General features: G+C 43.9%; 1 protein-coding gene across 1 annotated transcript in view; it reads left to right on the forward strand.

Annotated features, from left to right (window-relative positions):
• The window catches only part of PLEKHG1 (pleckstrin homology domain containing, family G (with RhoGef domain) member 1), a 112463-nt gene that overhangs the window by 50190 nt on the left and 42181 nt on the right, over nucleotides 1-20092 (forward strand). The window contains exon 3 of the mRNA XM_006874348.1: nucleotides 6220-6289. Coding sequence (XP_006874410.1) covers nucleotides 6220-6289 — 70 coding nt within the window. The remainder of the gene's footprint in view (nucleotides 1-6219; nucleotides 6290-20092) is intronic.

A 20092-nucleotide genomic window follows, 5' to 3' on the forward strand; every position in this document is an offset into this window, starting at 1 on the left:
AACCATGGCAATGAAACGATATACACTAGGACAAATGTAAAACTAATGTTCTCCCATGTAAACTATAACATAATTCACAATAAAACATTAAAAAAGAAGAAGAAGAAATGAAGAAATAGAGATCATTGGCCCATATTGAATTTCTATGTTTAAATTGTTTCTTAGAATATTACCTTCATCCAAGTGCTCTGTCTGCCTCAGAGGCTTTTCCTCTCCCTTTGCTTATTCAGCATACTTATGTTGAGGAACCACTGCTATAAAACACTGGGCCAGGTCTACTGGTTAAAGGTGAATGCCATTTGTACAGCAGAGCCAATACGTCAGACAATTAAGGAATGGACGGAGTGCATTGAGGACTCTGAGGAACGTTCCATCAGTTTATCCAAGGGAAGTCATGAAAGCTTTACAGAGCAAGTAGCACATGCCTTAACAGGACGCATTCTTTGGACCATATTTTTTTACTTGAAATGTGTCTTAAAAAGTGATTCATAGGTTACATATAACACCAAGGCAAAGGGAGATGAGATAACTTATCTTTTTGGGCATTTTCATCCCACCAAAGTGTCTCTAACTTGTGCACAATGGAAGGAAGAAAAAATGTTGTTGAGCCCATTGTGGCTCATGGCAACCCCCTTATGTTTCAAAGTAGAACCCTGTTCCATAGGATTTTAAAGGATGTGATCTTTTGGAAGTCGATCACCACGCCTTTCTTCTAAGGTGCCCCTGGGTGGATTTGAACCTCCAGCATTTTGGTTATCAGACAAGTGCATTAACCTTTTTTGTGGCACCTAGAAACTCTGAAACTCCTAAAGAACATATCCAGATCTGTCTTGAAGTTCAGTGCTGTCTTTGATAGGATAATATCCGTGTGTCTGCAAGGAGCTCTGGTAGCGTAGTGGTTACGAGTTGGGCTGATAACCTTAAGGTCAGCAGTTGGAAACTACCAGCTGTTCCTTGGGAGGAAGATGAGACTTTCTGCTCCCGTAAAGATGTACAGCCTCAGAAACTATGCAGGGTCACTGTGAGTCGGAACTGACTCCACAGCACACCACCACCACAAGGATTGTAACTCAAATTTACCCATCAACCACTGAAACCAGTGATGATGAAATTGAATAATTCTACCAACTTATCTAGTCTGAAATTGAACAAGCATGCAATCAAGATGTATTGATAATTACTGATGATTGGACTGCAAAAGGTTGAAAACAGAACACACAAAAAAAGGATCAGTAGTTGGAAGATATAGCCTTGGGATAAACAATGCTGGAGATCACATGATAGGATTTTTTTTTAAGCTTTTAATGTGAATTGAGTGATAATGTACATGGGAAAACAAACTCATCATATTTTGTTTCCTTGCAATGATTACAATCCCCTCCATGCATCATCATTCAACAGTATTTGCTTCTATTCCCTCTGGGTTTATTATTTTTTTTTTGGGGGGGGGGTCTGTTTTGTTTTGTTTTTTAATGTACACAAAAACATTCAGGAATATATAATCATTGCACATTCTGCAAGCCTGCCTTCCTGGCTCCCAGCACACAGCCTTTCTCATTCCACTAGTCTAGAGTCCTCAGCTGTTCTATCTCTCTATGCCATCATCTCTGCCTCCATCTCTGGTGTCGCTGCTTCTCTGGATAGGGTCCCATATTCTGCTCATGCTCTTCTCCCTTGATGGTTCTAGGGTCCTCTGTTCCTGGACTGTAAGCTTAACTACTAACTTCTTTATGTTACAAAACTTCTAACTTTACATTTGTGACTGTCGCAATTAGTCATGATAACAATTACTCATTACTGAATCATAAAAATCTTATCCCCATCTCCTTTCACCAGATCCGTCTAGACAAGATAAAAATTATTCAATGGGGTGGGAGGGGGTTCTACCTTCTCCCACACACTCTTAAACTAAACTCCCTCTTGAACTTGTACACTAGTCGCTTCATGCCCTTATAGCCCTCCAATTTTTGGTAGCCAATATCTAAGTTGCCTGTCCCTGTATACAAAGGGGATAGGATTGATACTTGATGTGAAGACTCCATCTGTCTCTCTCAGTTGGTATTTTGAACTACTACATCCATAAGTATAGGTCAATTTCCTCAAAGTGTAGCAATTTACACTTGTTTCCTTTATCAGATGTTTTGATTTTTTCTCTTATTCGAGTCGAGTTGTGATCATCAAGCCATCAAAGCTAGGTCAAAGGGGTACTGTCTGCAAGTCTGGGCTTCCTGTGAGTCTCCCCTCACTTCATATCAGCTTCACAGTCAGCTCTAGCCCTCAAGTCACCTCCAACTCATGCCAACCCATATGTGTCAGAGTACAACTGTGTTCGCCAGTCCTTTCTTCCGAGGTGCCTTTAAGTGGACTCAAACCTACAGCCTTTCAGAAGCAAATTCATCATTTGTACCACCCATGAACTTCTGTGCCCTGTGTTGTACCTGTTATTAGCTGCCATTGAGTAAGTTCCCATTCATAGCGACCCTGAATAGAGTTTCCAAGGAGTGGCTGGTGGGTTTGAACCTTCCAATTAGCAGTCCAGTGCTTACCCTACAGCACATAGCGTATTATTTTATAGTTGGTTGTTTTCCTGGATCCCCATACTCCCTGTTGCCCACAAATGCCAGCCACATTGGGTTCCTTTCTATCCTTCAAGTAAGAACACTCCAAGCTCTTCATGACCACAGTACACTGGACTGGTAGCCCTGGTTCCCACTGACTTCCTCTGCCAAGCCTTCCTTCACTCAGATGCCACCTTTTCAGGGAGCTACCCATCACTGCTCACACCCTTGTCCACCCCCACTCAGCCTCAGTTCCTCTTGATCACATGGCCGTGTTGTTTCATTTAGGTCACTTAGTCATGTAGTGTTTTGCTGTTCATTTATTCCTTATTCATATTTACCACCACCCTTGGTCAGAACGTAAGTGCCGTGGAGCAGAGCCTTTGGCTGTCTTGTTTTTCCCGTTAGCTTCAGTACCGATAGTAGTGCCTGACGTCAGAGACATTCAGTAAATACTTGTTAAACAGAGGTTTGCCCATTGGTGCGGCCACTGTGTCGAGCCGTGTTTCCTTCTGTTGCACGTAGGTTCACCCATTCAACAGCACCTCACCTCACGTGGAGGGCCAGCAAGGTGGATATAACAGCTGTGTTGGGGGGGCTAGTTATTTTCTCATCACTGACCCACCTCTGAGTGCACTCCTCCGATTCCAGGAAAGGGGTGGAGAGGAGAGAGCTCCATGTTGAAGGCACCATGATGCTGCCACCAGCCTGCAGCTTTTTGGATCAGGAAACAAGTCTCTCCATTGTTTATAATAGAGCACAGGCCTGGGATTGGCCATTGGTCATTAGCTGTGTGACTCATGGTCAATCACCTCCTACCAGTGAGCCACAGTTTCCTCACTGTATAATGATGGGCTGGGACTGGAAGGTGTCTGAGCTCCTGCCCAGCACTGGGGATCTGGAACAATGGATGCCAGTCATTCACTGACAGGTGCAGATGTACCTAGAGCCTGGGTGGGTCACCCAAGACACGTCTTCCTGGGCAGGAAGTCCACTCAGGATGACATTAGAGCTCAGACAGTCACTTGATGAGCATCAGAATTAGAGCACAGTCAATTGGTAAGGAGTGTTTTTTTGTTTGTATTGTTTTGTTTGAGTGATGAATAACATGATGGATTCTGGTCAAAAGTGTTTTCTACTCAGAAAACACAGAGCATACATCCGGAGGCCTCCATCCTTCCACGGTCAAAGTATTGGCTACTATTTATAGAATTTATTTCTCTTCTTTTTCCTAGACTCCTTCTGTTACCTTATTTACTGTTTAGGTCACAAGGATTAGATTTCAACTGTTGTTAGTTTAATCACACCCATCTTTGTCTGACTGATTGTTGTAGTTGTTAAGTACTATTGAGTCGGTCCCGACCCATATAGGGTTTCCAAGGAGTTGCTGGTGAGCTTGAACCACCGACCTTGTGACTCAAATAGACTTTACAGTTCAGAACATTAACCCACAGTGCCATACCAGGACTCCAAATGACAGTGATGCTGAATGTGAGGACTGAGGATTCCACACTAAAAAAACTTAGGAGAGTTTTTATGCACTGAATGGTGTCCCCCAAGAATCTGTACTGTAAATCCTGGCCTCTGTGCCTGTGATCATAATCCCACTTAGGAATGGTTTATCTGTATTTGGGGAAGGAGACAGGACAGGATTAGTGTAGTGTGTATCTTGTGTCAGTCTTTAGAGTGATGACCAAGATTCGAGTAGCCAGCTAGAGAAGCCGAGAGGGAGGGGGAAGAGACTCCAAGTGAGCTGAGATGGCCCAGGAACCCATGTGCAGAAGTACAGACCTTGCCTCAAAGATGACATTTGTCCTTTATATCTGAAGGCAGTGTGGTGTCTCACCGTCAGATACGGAAGGACAAAGGAAGATTCCGTAGGTATTTGAGGAGAGCTTCTAATAACAATAATAATGGTAATAAAATCCTGAAGATAAGAGAACAATTTGCACCTGTGGAGCACCTGGTGGATTTGAACTGCCCACTTTGCTGTTCACGGCCCAGTGCTGCTTTTTCAAGAGGAGGGACAGGAAGCCAATAGTTCTCTGTCGTTAGGAGATTCTCCGTTGATTTTGACTCACTGGTGATCTCCTATGTGCAGAAGAAAATAGGATAAGCACTCAACCACAAGGTCAGTTTGAACCGCAAGGTCGGTGGTTCAAGCTCGCCAGCTGCTGCTCGGAAACCGTGCACAGGGTTTGAACCACCTCGACGGTACTTAACAAGAACAACAATTTATACTAAGTAGAGGGATTGCTGGGTCAGGTCTTAAGGTATTTCTATTTTCAACTTTGTGAGGAAGCGCCATACCATTTTCCACCATGGCTGACCCATTTTACAGTCCCTCCAGCAATTTAGGAGGGTCCCAGTCTTTCCATACCCTCACCAGCATTTGTGGTTTTCTGGTGTTTTTGTGAACTTCATTGTTAATGCTGGTGTGCAGTGAGATCTCATTGTTGTGATTTGCCTCTCTCTAATGGAGACCTCATGTGGTGCTGTAGGATAAGCACTGGACCACAAGGTCAGTTTGAACTACAAGGTTGGTGATTCAAATCCACCAGCTGCTCCTCAGAAACCCTATTGTTGTTGTTAACTCCTGACAAGTAGGTTCTGACTCATAGCGACCCTGTGTAGTAGGGTTTCCAAGGAGTAGCTGGTGGGTTTGAACCACCGACCTTGTGGTCCAGTGCTTGATCCTACAACACCACATGGGTCACTGTGACTCAGACCTGACTCAAAGGCACTAGTAACTACAGCAATGTGATTCCTCATTGGAAGGGTGACTCTCCCTCTGGGTTGTGAGCTCCCAGAGACCAAGGACTGCGTCTGACTTTGCTCGCTGCCATGTTCTTAGTGCCTGGCACAGTACCTGGCACCAAGATACTGCTTTGATGAGCGCGTGTGCATAAGCAGGCATGTGGACAGAGACAAACATCCAGAAACAGTTGAAGTCTAGTCGATTCTGACTCCTGGAAATCCCGTATGTGTCAGAGCAGAATGTGTCCCATCGCATTTGGGGTTTCAGCAGTAGATGACTAGGGCTTTCTTCCAAGCTGCTTCTCTGTGAGCTCAACCTCCCACCTTTCCATTAGCAGTCAAGCACATCAACCGTTCGTACCACCCGGGGCTCCTGTAAGATCAGGCAGGGCTTTTGTCTGAGTGGTGGGCTTACTACTCCAACCTCTGTTCAAACCTCTGCTCGACCATATAACTACCTGACTTGGGCACATTCCTATTAAGGCTTCACTGTAATGGGGTAATGCTGTGGGATGAAGCACTGGACTGCAAGGTCTGTTTGTACCACAAGGTCGGTGGTTCAAGCTCACCAGCTGCTCCTTCAAATCCCTACGCAGGGTCACTATGAGTCGAAACGGACTTGATGGCACTTAACAACAACATAATGACAACCGGTACTGCAGTTGTGCACTTAAACATGATACCTTGTACATATCACAAACATATTCAAACTTCTAGACTGTCTAAGGAGTCCTGGTGTACTGTTGTAGGATAAGCACTGGACTGCACCAGCCACTCCTTGGAAACCCTATACAGAGTCGCTATATGTTGGAACTGACGCAACATCCCTTAACAATGAGCTATGTAAGGTTTCTGTGACTGTAAAACTACAGTGTAATACTTTCTGACTCTTATTTTTCATTAGTGAACTTCTGCAAGATTTGGAAAACTGTGAAAATGATCCTGTGGCCATAGCTGAATGTTTTGTGTCCAAGGTAAGCAGGGTTCGTTTCTGTGGGCCAACTGAGACAATAAAGAGGACAGATGGTCTTTAGTTTCAAAGTTAAAATGATGAGTTTGTCCATATTGGATGAATTTAGCTACTAATTTCTCTTGATCTGTTTTTATTTGTTTGTTTGTATTTAACCAACAAAGAAAAAATATATATAAACTAATACTGGGGAAAGGAAAATGCTAGTGGCTGTCCTAGAACTTGCATAGTAACTGGTTTTATTCATTCCTAGGAAAAGTTTTGTAAGTTTAGAAAGGAGTCTAGAATAGGAGAATGGTTATGAATCGAGTGTGTCTCAAAAAAATCTGTATTGTAAATGGTAACCTCAACACCTGTGATTCTCACCCCATTAGAGAACAGGTTGTCTTTGTTATATTAATGAAGAGGATTAATACAGGATACGTAGTCAGTCAATCTCGTTGTTGTTGTTGTTGTGAAGTGCCAACAAGTCAGTTCCAACCCATAGCGATCCTGTATAGGGTTTCCAAGGAGCAGCTGGTGAGCTTGAACCGCCAACCTTGCAGTTCAGATGGCTTTGCAGTCCGGCACATTAACCCACAGCACCACACCAGGACTTACAAAGTATAAACAGAACCAGCAGCAGTCGGGGGTGGGGGAGATGGCCAGCCACAGAAAGTTCACCCAGGAGCAGACGTACAGAAGAGACAAGGGCCTTCCTCCTGAGCCAACAGCGAGGGAGAGCCTGCCCTAGAGCTGGCGCCCTGATTTTGAACTTCTCCCCTCCTTAACTGAGAACATACAGCCACCCCCACCCCACCCCCACTTGTGGTAATTCTGTTACAGCAGCAGTGGGAGGATTTCCCTAAAAAAATACCTAAAATGTGAAATTGGTTTTGGAATTGTGTAGTCAGTAATGGTTTTTTACTGAAAAAATAAAAATAAAAAACCATAGGAGCTCTGGTAGCGTAGTGGTTACGAATCGGGCTGCGAGCCTTAAGGTCAGCGGTTCGAAACTACCAGCCGCTCCGCGGGAGAAAGATGAGGCTTTCTACTCCCGTAAAGATTTACACCCTCGGAAACCCTGTACAGGGTCGCTATGGGTCGGAACCGACTCGATGGCACTTAACAACAAGGAGTCAGTAATGGTTAGAAGAGTTTCAAGCTGTAGGATAAGCATTGGACTGCTAACCGCGAGGTCGGCGGTTTAAAACCCACCATGCACTCCTCAAAAACTCTATAAAGGGTTGCTGTGTGTCAGAACCAACTCCACAGCAACAAACAACAACAATAGACAACGCTTATATGGCCTTGAGGGAGACTGTTGGTTGAATTCTGGATGTCAAGGGGAATTCTGGTGAGATTCTCAGAAGGAAATGGAGAGAGGTCTAGAGAATGTCTCTGTCACCTAAGAGAATGCATATGGTGCCTGCAGTTGCTAGCAATGCACTTCTGCTGAGGTATGGGGCCACCTAAAGCAAAGGAGTCCTAATGTGGTGCTGCGGGCTAATGTGCTGAACTGCAAGATCGGCAGTTCAAGCTCTCCAGCTTCTCCTCAGAAACCCTATACAGGGTCACTATGAGTCAGAACCAACTCAATGGCACCTAACAACAAAGTGAAGCAACCAGACTACAATCACAGGCTGAGCAACTTGAGCCCACCAGTTACTGTGCAGGAGAAAGATGAGGCTTTCTGTTCCCACAAAGATTTATAGGCTCATGGAAACAGCAGTCAAGAAATCAAACAGCATACTGCATTAGACGAATCTGCTGCACAAGACCTTTTTCACGGGTTCATGAGCAAAAAGATATCAGTGTGAGGACTAAGGTGCACCTGACCCAACCAATGATATGAAGTCTCATATGCATGTGAAAGTTGGGCAGTGAATAAGAAAGACCATAGAAGATTCATGCATTTGAGTTGTGGTGTTAGAGGAGAATTTTAAAGTACTGTGGACTGCTAGGCAGACAAACAAATGTATATTGGAAGCTGTACAACTAGATGCTCCTCAGAAGCCAGGACAGTGACTTTGTCTCTCATACTTTGGACATATTATCAGGCGGAACCAGTCCCTAGAGAAGGCTATCATGCTTAGTAAAGTGGAGGTCAACAGTCAGCCATCTGAGGAGGTAGTATATTATCAAGAACAGATGAAGCTAAAGGAAGAAATCCACGCTGCATTGAAAGCATTGGCTCCAGAAATTGACAGCCTACCAATTCAGATGCAACACTGGACGCACTCACTGGTCTTTGCCAAGAAATCTGGAAGACAGCTACCTGGGCGACCGACTGGAAGAGATTCATATACATGCTCGTTCCAAAAAAAAAAGATCCAGTAGAATGCAGAAATTCACGTACAATATCAGTAATATCGAATGCAAGTACGATTATGCTAAAGATAATTCAAAACCAAAAGCAGCAGTTTATCAACAGGGAACTCTCAGAAATTCAAGCCAGTTTCAGAAAAGTATATAGAATGAGGAATATCATTTCTGATGTCAGATGGATCTGGCTGAAAGCAGAGAATACCAGAAAGACGACCTTTTATTGACGGTGCAAAGGCATTCCATCATGTGGATCATAACAAAACATGGAGAACATTGTGAAGAATGGCGATTCCAGAACATTTAATTATGCTCATGAGGAACTAGTAGATTGGCCAAGAGGCAGTGTCTAGAACAGAACAGGGGATACTGCAGGACTTAGAATCAAGAAAAGTGCATGTTATGGTTATATCCTTTCATCGTCCTTGGTGAACCTGAGCAAATAATCTGAGAAGCTGGACTTTATAAAGAAAAACTCAGCATCAGGATTGGAGGAAGGCTCATTAACAGCCTGTGATATGCAGATGACACAACATTGCTTGCTGAAAGTGAAGAGGGCTTGAAGCACTTATCAATGAAGGTCAAAGAATACAGCCTTCAGTATGGATTACATGTCAATGTAAACAAAGCATAAATCCTCACAGTTGGACCAATAAGTAACATCAGGATAAACAGAAAAGACTGAAGTTGTCCAGGATTTTATTTTACAGGATCTACAATCAACAATCAACACTCATGGAAGTAGCAGTTACTAAATCAAACAATATATTGCATTGAACAAATCTGATGGCAAAGGATTTTTCTAAAGTGTTAAAAACAAGAATGTCACTTTAAGGACTAATGTGCACCTGACCTAAGCCATGTTACTTGTGATCTCTTCATCTGTATGGGAAAGTTGGACAATGAATGACGAGGAAAGACCACCAGAGAAGAACTGATGCCTTTGAATTATGGTGTTGGCAAAGGATGTTGACTGTATTATAGACTTCCAGAAGAATAAACAAACCTGTCTTGAAGGAAGTACGGTCAGAATGCTCCTTAGAAGTGAGGAAGGTAAGAGTCTCTCACATACTTCAGACATGTTATCAGCAGGGACCAGCCCTTGGAGGAGGACATCGTGCTGGTAAAGTAGAGGGTCTGCAGAAAAGAGGAAGACCCTCAGTAAGAGAAACTGACATAGTGGCTGCAACATGGATTCAAGCGTAGGGGAAGATTGTGAGGAGGGCACGAGATGAGGTTGTCCATAGTACAATTCTGTTGTATGTAGGGTCACTAGGAATTTAAGTATTTTGTATTTGTGTGGGTAACTGGCCGAGGCGCTAAAAAATATCTCAGTTTCTGAATTTTAAAAATCTAAATTCTAAAATTTGAATACAAAAGGAAAGCAAAATTAATCCTTATATCTTCAAAAGGCACTATTATTTTTTAGTTTTGGGGTTTTTTTTTTGTAGTCAATAGATAGCACAGCACTTGCCATTTCTATAGTCTTCGTACATTAATTACCTTCAGCATCACTGTTAACCGTTCCTGAATTGTCCCATCAACCATAACATAAAACAGCGTTGGTGGTTTGGAAAACTACAAGGAAGAGGATTCGACTCTGAAAACTCCCATGGCAGCCTGTTGGCACCCAGTACTGGATAGACACTAGAAATGTGAAACATCCAAGGCAATCTGTTACCCAGATTCTTCTAACCTTGCTGTATCATCCTGGAGTGGCACCGTGGGCTAATGTGCTGGACTGCAACATCAGTTTGAACCACAATATTGGTACGTCAAGCTCACCAGCCTCTCCTCAGAAACCCTATTATGGGGTCATCATGAGTTGGAACCCTCTCAAGGGCACTTAACAAAAATAACAACCTTGTTACCAAAGCCTCTTTAAAAATTCAACAGCTTTTGTTTGCAGAAATTGCTTTGCAGAAAGACTTCATGTGAGTTCTGCACTTGTGGTTGTAAATCTGCAAAGGTTTAAGTGAAGTTGGTGGTGGTGCTTTTGGATTATGGAAGAATTAGCACCTTGTAGAGATAACCCAAGTCCACTGTGAACTGAGATGTCCCCCCTAACCCCGTCTGCCCTGACTCCAGATTTGTCCCATGGTCATTTCTGCTGAATCCTTCCAGATGGTTTAGGTCCAAATATAACACCCTGGGTTTTATTGACATTCCTGTAAGGCATTGGAGGGCCTTGTGTAGAATTCTGGCTTTGTGCTTGTCTGTGTTTTAGCATGTAAAATGTTTGAGTGTGCATATTTACACACTTCTTTCCCCAAGTTGGCTGTGTCATCTTCAGTACTAGTCAAAGATTTGAAGAAGAGAAAGAGAGGGCCAAATGGGTAAAAAGATACGTGGAATATATATCAAAGAAGATATGTTAAAATAACCACAGCACATAAACAGCATACAAGTTTTCAGAAACATTTGAGCTTTTTCTGGTAACTGTAATCAGAAGTCGATTAAAGAGGTTCCAGCATATGCTTCAATCTGGCCTAATTATTCACATAAAAGTCTGTTTATGTGCCACGTTGCCAACTCCCAAATCTTCTCTTTCATTGTAATTCTGCCAAGTTTAATTACAAGACTAACTTGAGCACTCCACACTTTCACATGTGAGCCGGTAAGGGTGAGGGAGTGTTTGGTTCTGGCATGACCTGCTTCTCACTCAGCACCCTGAAATTTAGGAGACGGGAAGTTTGCTGAGGCACAAGCAGCTGCTTAACTCTGGGGAGGAATGGAAAATTGCTTTAATTGAGAGGCCGTTAATGAGAGAGGGAAGCTGGCGGTTGGCTCTGCTTTTATCTGAATCACTGAGGCGTACACAGAGATTCTTCTTTGACCCCGCTTGCCTCTGTGGTATGCGTAGGCTAAAGAAATCCTTATCTACAAAAGGAGAACACAGTTGCCTCCTACCTGCCGCTTATCCAAGAACACTAAGGAGCAGCTTGAGTAGCTGTCTGGAGCAATGGAAATAAGCCCTCCCTCCCACAAAGCCTACGCTGTCTCCCAGCTGAGGACTCTGGAAACACCTGGAGCCTGCTTGCTTTGTTCTCTCTTCTCACCTTCACCCTCCTACCCATCTCACCTCTGCACTGTCAGCAGAGCCATCCTGGGAAACAGTTAGGAGCAGGACCTCGACCTCCCCTGACCTCCGCTCCCTTCCCGCATCCCCCCACTTCTCCCTTCACTGCCTTACTGCCACCCCCACCCACTTACTGAAATGACCCTCAGGAAAGTGCTGATGTTGGGTGTTCCATATCATTAGAGGGAATTCAGGTCAGTGTCTCTTACCTATCGGTTACTGTTGGATTCTCATTAGTAACATTCTCATGATGTCTGTTGGCATTTTTTCAGGAATCAGACAATAAGAGAAAGAGACAGACAGACAGTGGTGGGGAGGGAAGGGGGGGGTGAGCCCTTCAACAGAAGAAACCCTACAATCATGAGTTTTTTACCCTAGTTGTTTATTCAATAAATATTTGGATGCCTGGGGTCCTAGTAGGATAAGCATTGGACTGCTTTTCTCGAGGTTGGTGGTTTATACCCACAAGCTGCTCCTTAGAAACCCGATAAAGGATCACTGTGAGTCAGAACCAACTTAATGGCAGTTAACACCAATGACCCGAATTGCCAGCCCCAACCATCTTATATTTTGGTTCTTCCATAACTAGATATCTCATTTCTGGGTCTTCCCTAATTGCAATTGAAAGCATGAATAATTAGAAGGAAACATTGTCTTGTTTTGTTTTTAATTCCTGGGTGGTACACACGGTTTGCTGGCGTCGGTTAACGTAGGGGTTAGTGGTTTATACTCACCCAGCTTTGTTCTCTCTTCTCACCTTCACCCTCCTACCCATCTCACCTCTGCACTGTCAGCAGAGCCATCCTGGGAAACAGTTAGGAGCAGGACCTCGACCTCCCCTGACCTCCGCTCCCTTCCCGCATCCCCCCACTTCTCACCACAGAAGAAAGACCTGGTGATCTGCTTCCCTAAAAATACAGCTAACTTACTGGAGCAGTCCTACTGTGTAACATGTGGGGTCGCCAAGAGCTGCAATTAATTTGATGGCAATGAGTTTATGTAAATTTATATGACTTCTTTATCAAATGCCTTCTTTTAATACTTCTAAAAAAGGATTTTAGGGTGGCCAGAGGTGTAGTGAGACTGGGTAAAGGGGGACACTTGCCCCTAGGCACAAGTCAAGGTAGGCCAGACATACAAAACTCACCTGGCTGAGGCAGCCGGACAAGAGTGGAGAAGGCATGCCACTCATCAGTGTGTGTCCACCTTGTAATGAAGGGGAGACAGACGTGGCTTAGAGATTTCCCAGGGCCCTAGCTGCGCCTTCTGGGGGTGGCATATATCAGAAGGAATAGACATTTAAGGATTAAAGAACCAGGAGCAATTGATTTCTGTGTGAAGTCATTGTTTGAAAGGCCCACAGAGCATTAGAAATCTTAAGATCTGCATTTGATTCCATATTAAGGAATAAATCGCTGGTTTAAATCAGAACCCTCCAATCTAAGATAGGAATATAGCCATGGTGTCACAAAATGTACAGAAATGAAAATGTACCGAAGTCTTGCAGCTTTATTCAGGCTGTGTGTAAGTAGGTCCAATGTTGTTGTTGTTAAGTACCGTGGAGTTGGTTCTGACTTGTAGTGACACCCTGTACAGGGTTTCTGAGGCTGTAAATCTTTATGGGAGCAGAAAGCCTCATCTTTCTCCTGCGGAACTGCCAGCCTTGAGGTTAGCAGCCCGATTCGTAACCACTACGCTGATGTAATTTAGACATCTTTCCATTGAGCCTGCTGTTTCTAAGGCTGGCAGAATTTCATTCCTGAATGTCCCAGGGCTTAAGGACAGTCAGGCTGGCCCTGCTCAAGTCCAGCAAGAATGCCGTTGGCAGCAGGAAAGAAAATGCAACATGAGGAAGTGTGAGCAAACCCAGGGAACATGCCAATCTGATAGCAATTTACTAAATGACCTTGAGCCAATCGCCTTGATTTCTTACCTTTGCACCAGGGTTGGTCATTCAATTGCCTTCAGGAGCTACGCAGGTGAGCGTGGCCAGGTGGAAAGAAGGGACAGGGATCTCGGGGTCTGATCTCCTGGCGTGGGGCTTCTGGTTTCTCAGGGGAAGCCAGAAATCGCAGTATTCATATCAGACCTCCCAACTTTTAAACATTGGCAACTGATTTAGATTTAAAAACAAAAAAATACTATGCCTAGCCATTTGGCAGCATGCTTTGCTAGCAAATCCAGAGGGTCCAGGGCTCTCTCATATTGTGGAAAACAAAACAGCACAGACCCTGCACAGGGAAACTTGGCAACTTCTAGCCAAATTCATAAGAATTTACTGTTGGAGCCAACAGCCGTACTTCCAGAAATCTATTCCAAACATACACTGACAAAACTTTAACAAGTGTGGTACTATTTTTTGTGGTAATATCTGCTCCTGCAAAAGACTCCAGAGAACCCAAATGAAATGTTCACAAACAGGAAGCTGGTTGAATCAGCTGTGGCGAATCCACATCATAGTGTTGCACGTAGCAGGGAAAGCGCCTCTCTGTCAGTGTAGATCACACGGTGCTTCTCAGGGGGTGCTCCCCAGACCAGCAGTATCTGGATCACTTAGAACTGGTGGTGGTTGTTGTTGTTATGTGCCGTGCAGTCGGTTCTGACTCATAGCGACCCTTCACAAGGTTTCCGAGGCTGTAAATCTACGGGAGCAGAAAGCCTCATCTTTCTCCCACAGAACAGCTGGTAGTTTCGAACTGCTGACCCAGAGGTTCGCAGCCCAATTCGTAACCACTACGCTACCAGAGCTCCTTTTAGAACTGATAGAGTACATTTTATTTATCTAAGTAGGGAGCTATGAGAATGCATGTATTTAAATGTTAATGTGTAAAGCATGTAAGAAACCATAAAGTTAAAAATTCGTCAGCTATAGGGTATAGAAGGAGCTCTGGTAACGTAGTAGTTATGAGTCAGACTGCCAACCTCAAGGTCAGCAGGTCAAAACTACCAGTCATTCCGCAAGAGAAAGATGAGGCTTTCTGCTTCCATGAAGATTTACAGCCTCAGAAAGCTTACACAGGGTCAGGAAGAGTCAGAACCGACTCCATGGCACACCACCACCACCACCATAGGGTATTGGGGGGGGGGCGGGGGGGGCGGGGAAAGAAGGGAGAAACTAGACTGGAAAGAGAAAAGAAGCTAGACTTCTTTGAATTTGCATTTCTTTGTAGAGTTGACTTTGAAACCATATGAATATTCTAGAGAATTGTCAACAAAATTAGGATTTGAGAGGCTAGTTGAAATTAAGATGAAACAAATGAACCTAATTTATATGTGTATCCAATTGGGAGCATGACCACACTGAGAAATTCCAACTCATATAAACATATAATGAATGTGGAAGAAAAAAATATATATGTATATATATAAAATGAAGGTGGAAAACTGCAGCCTTCAATATGGGTTATACCCCAAAATAAAACAGAACTCCTCACAGCTATATCGATAGCAGTAGCAGGACAAACAAAAGATTGAAGTTGTCAAGGATTTCGTTTTACTTGGATCCACAATCCATGGCAAACATTCTCTTCAAAGCATTAAAGCAACAGTGATGTCATTTCATTAAAGCAGGTACACCTGACCTAAGCCAGGGCTTTTACAGTCAGTCCCCTCATATGCATGCAAAAGCTGGACAATGAATAAGGAAGGCCGGAGACAAAGTGATGCTTTTTGAATTAGGGTATTGATAAAGAATATGAAATGTGCCATGGACTGCCAGAAGAACAAACAAGTCTATTTTGGAAGAAGTACAGCCAGAGTGCGCCTTGGAAGTAAGGGTGGCCAGACTTCATCTCACACACTCTAGACATGTGATCCTGAGGGTCAGGTTCCTGGAGAAGAACATCATGCTGAGAAAGAAAATACTGACACAAGGTTGATTGAAGCTAATTAAAAGCCCCATAGTCCTGAATCTGAATTGCAAGTGTCAGTGTGAACTCAGATGTGTTTTGTTTTGTTTTGTTTTTTAAGGAGACTGGATAGTACAGCTGGCATGTGATAGGCTGCTAACCTAAAGGTTGGAGGGAGGTTCGAACTCACCCAGCAGTGTTGCAGAATAAATTTGCCTGGCAAACTGCTTCCATACAAAAAAGAAAGCAGTTCTGCTCCGTAACACATGGGATTGGCTTGAGTCAGAAACTGACTCAATAGTACTTAACAGCAACAATAAAGATGTGATGTCTCTTATGTTTTTTAAAAAATACCATATTTCCAGATGATTAAACACTTAAAAATACTAATAATTAAATACTCTAACCCCTAATCTCCTGACTCCACTCCCTGAAAGGGAGCATGGTAGCTTTGCTCAATAAGCACTGGGACTGAAAACCCCCAGGTCGGCATTTCAAGGCCACTAGTTTCTCCTTGGGAGAAAGATAAAGATTTCTGCTCCTACAAAGATGTATAGAGGGCTGGAAATGCAAAGGTAGACGTTTTATAACAAGGAAGGGAGTGATTAATTCTACAGGCTAGGAGCGGAGGTCTCTGGGACCATCAACGGAGAAGAGCCGAGAGCGGGACCCTACCCAGAGAAACAGAGATGCCTGAGATGGAGACAGAGACGATGACGTGGAGTGATGAAGCGGCTGGGGACTTTGGATCCAGAGAGGGAAAGGGACTGTGGGCCAAAAACTGGGCAGGGGAGGGAAGTGTAGGGGACAGGTTTCTAGGATATACCCTTTGGTTGGTTGATGATGCATGGAGGGGATTGGAACCATGTCAATGAGATGATATACGATGTGATGAATGTAAAACTAAAGTTCTCTCATGTAAACTATCATATAATTCACAATAAAACATTAAAAAAAAAAAGATGTATAGCCTTAGAAACCCTATACAGGGTCGCTGTGAATCGGAATTGACTGAACAGCGCTTAACAACAACAATCCCCTGAAAAGGCCTAGAAATAATAATAATTAACCTAGAAGTAGAAGCATCCCTAATGTGCAGATTATGGTCTCCAAATATTACTTCTTACCAAAAGGTACCAGGAGTCCTTGAGCGGCACGCAACTACGAGCCAAAAGGTTGGCAACTTGAACTCTCCCAGAGACTCATCAGAAGGCAGGTGTGGCAACCTGCTTCCCAAAGATCACAGCCTGGAAAACTTTAGATCCCAGTTCTACTCTGACACACATACACCGTGAGTTATACTCAACTAATAAAACCACTAATAAAAACACCAAAGGGGATAGGACTCTTTGAGGAATTGGTGTCAAGCAGGAACTATAGAAGATGGTGTGGATCATCTTGTACCAGAAAACAAGGAAGCTGTCAAAGGCCACAGGGCCATGTCCAGAGCACTAGAGGTGATTCTCAAGAAGGGACTCCGTCCCCATTACTGTGGTGTCGATTCCGACTCATTATAACCCTATAGGACAGGGGAGAGCTGCACCACAGCTTTATGGCACCAGACAGTCACTTCTTCCTCCCACAGAGCAGCTGGGGGATTAGAACCACCAACATTTGTGCAGTCAAGTGCTTAGAATCTGCACCACTAGGGATCCTTAGAAGAGGCTCCTTGTAGCCTAAAATGAGATAATTTAAGTATCACTAAAGATACCTGAAAAATGGAGGTTTGTTAAATATATTTATATTCATGAATTCCTAGTGTTATTATAGTTTTTCCAAGGTCACCTTTACAGGGTGAGAACCAATTACTATTTGAAAACGCAGGGGAGGGATCCAGCATTTATCTGGCCTTTCCTTTACAATAAGGCTGCAGGGTAACTAATAGTTAATGCAAGGAATTTTCTTTCTCAGAGAAAAAAATTCTGCCTCACAAACAAAGCCAGATTGATAAGATAGAAATAAATGTAGCACTTTAGAATAAGCATTAAACCACAAGGTCAGCAGTTCAAACTCACCATCCGCTCTTCGGAAACACTGTGAATCGGAACCGGTTCAACAGCACTTGCCAGCACAATGAATTAGTAGACCTAGGCAGTAATTGGAGCCCTGGTGTGCCTGTGAGTTAATACGCTGAACTGCAAGGTCAGTTTGAACAGCAGGGTCATCAGTTCAGGCTCACCAGCCGCTTCTCAGAAACCCTATACTGCATCACTGAGTCAGAACTGACTTAACAGTACTTAACAACAAGAACAGGTACCTCATGGTGCTGCAGGATAAGCACTAGACTGCTAACCACAAGGTCAATGGTTCAAACCCACCAGAAAAATGAAACTTTCTGCTCCCACTAAAATTTACAATCTTGGGAACTATATATAGGGTTGCTGTGAGTCGGAATCAAGGAGCTAAGGCGGCATAGTGGTTATGAGTCGGGCTGCTAACCTCAAGGTCAGCAGTTCAAAACTACCAGCCATTCTGCAGGAGAAAGATGAGGCTTTCTGCTCCCGCAAAGACTTACAGCCTTGGAAACCCTGTGCAGGGTCACTGTGAGTTGGAACCAACCCCACGGCATATAACCAACACCACTACCATAAGTCAGAACCAACTTGGCAGTGGGTTTTAGGCAATAATTACCAGTGTCTAATAACATCCCAAAAAAGGGAGCCAAGCAAGCCTCTGGCTTCCTCATGAGTGTGTAATACCACCAGTGACGTGTGTGTGCCCAGTTCTGGAGCGGAATCTGGTTGGGCCTCTCGGTGTAGCTAGAAACCTACAAGGATTATAGGGGTCTGGGCCACCGAAAAGAAAACCTGAGGGTTGTGGTCCAAACAACAGCCTGTGGGAAACTGTAAGATAGACTTCTTTTTTTTTTTTTAATGGGTTGGGAGGCGGGTGGAAATAAGTATAGTAAAACAGGACAAACTTCTAAATTGCAAAGAAAAAAAAAGTGGGGACTTAGAGGATTAAATGACTTTAAAAAGATACATCCATCAGTTGCATATGGACCTCATTTAGATTCCAAGTCAAACAAGCAAACTATTTGAAAAATGGAAAGAAAATGAAAAATGTGGCTCCTGACTGGTGTGAAGCTTCATGATGCCAAGGAATCATTAAGTGGGGTCAGGGTGTCGAGGTCAGGGTCACACTTTGTTTCTTAATAGTGCTTGAACAGAAATACCCCAAGTGGGTGTCTTTAAGAAATAGAGATCTATTTTCTCACATCTAAGAAGCTGGAAGTCTGAATTCGGGGCACCATCTCTCAGGCTCTGTCCGCTCTGGGGGGATCCTAGTCTCAACTTCTCCAGCTGGTCAATCTTGGAGTTTGGGGGCTTGTCCTCTGGTCCACCTCTGTTGTCTTCAGAGAGTGTTGGTCTTCGCCCTGGGTCTGTTCTCCTTTATGCCGAAAGTGCTCTTTTATATCTCAGAATCCCAAACCCACTGCCCTCGAGTCAAATCAGATTCCTAACCACCCTGTTGTTGTTGTTGTTGTTGTTGTTGTTGTCAGGTGCCATTGAGTCGGAACCAACTCATAGCGACCCCATGCACAGCAGAACGAAACAATGACCGATCCGGGGCCAACCTCACTATCACTGCTACACTTGAGTCCATCAATGATGCCAACTGGCCAATCCATCTCGTTAGGGGTCTTCCTCTTTTTCTCTGACCCTCCACCTTACCCAGCATGACATCCTTCTCCAGCAACTGTTCTCTCCGGACAATGTGTCCAAAGTATGAGAAACGAAGCTTAGCCATCTTGGCCTCCAAGGAGCACTCTGGCTGCACTTCTTCCAAAACAGATCTATTGGTTCTTTTGGCAGTCCATGGCACTCTCAGTATTCTCCTCCAACACCACAACTCAAAGGCATCAATTCTTCTACGATCTTCCTTATTCACTGTCCAGCTTTCGCATCCATATGAGGTTATTGAAAATACCATGGCTTGGGTCAGGCGCACCTTAGTCCTCAAGCTGACATCTCTGCTCTTCAACACTTTAAAAAGTTCCTGTGCAGCAGATTTGCCCAATGCAATACATCGCCTGATCTCTTGACTGCTGCTTCCACGAGTGTTGATAGTTAATCCAATTAGAATGAAGTACCCACCCTGTAGGACTGAGTAGAAGTGCCCCTTTGGGTTTCGGAGACTGTCAGTCTTTACCGAAGCAGACCTCTTTATCGTTAACTCACTGTGCCACCAGTGCTACTTATATCACAAGTGGAGGACTTGAAACAGACCCTGTACAGACACTCAGAGTCCTGGTGTAGCGCTGTGGGTTAATGCGCTGGACTACAAAGTCACTTTGAGCCACAAGGTCGGCGGTTCAAGCTCACCAGCTGCTCCTTGAAAATCCTATACAGGGTGGCTATGGGTCATAAGTGACTCAGCAGCACTTAATCAAATATACAGATACTCATTAGTATAACAAAGAAAACCTAGTCCCAAATGGGATTACAGACACAGGTATAGGGTTTTAGGATTTGCAACACCTTGTGCAGTGGTGCCATCCAGTGCATAAAACAGTTACATACTAAATTTGTTGTTGTGAAGTGCCGTCGAGTCGGTTCCGACGCATAACAACCCT

Source organism: Chrysochloris asiatica, unplaced genomic scaffold, assembly GCF_000296735.1.
Source record: "Chrysochloris asiatica unplaced genomic scaffold, ChrAsi1.0 scaffold00271, whole genome shotgun sequence".
Lineage (NCBI taxonomy): Eukaryota > Metazoa > Chordata > Mammalia > Afrosoricida > Chrysochloridae > Chrysochloris > Chrysochloris asiatica.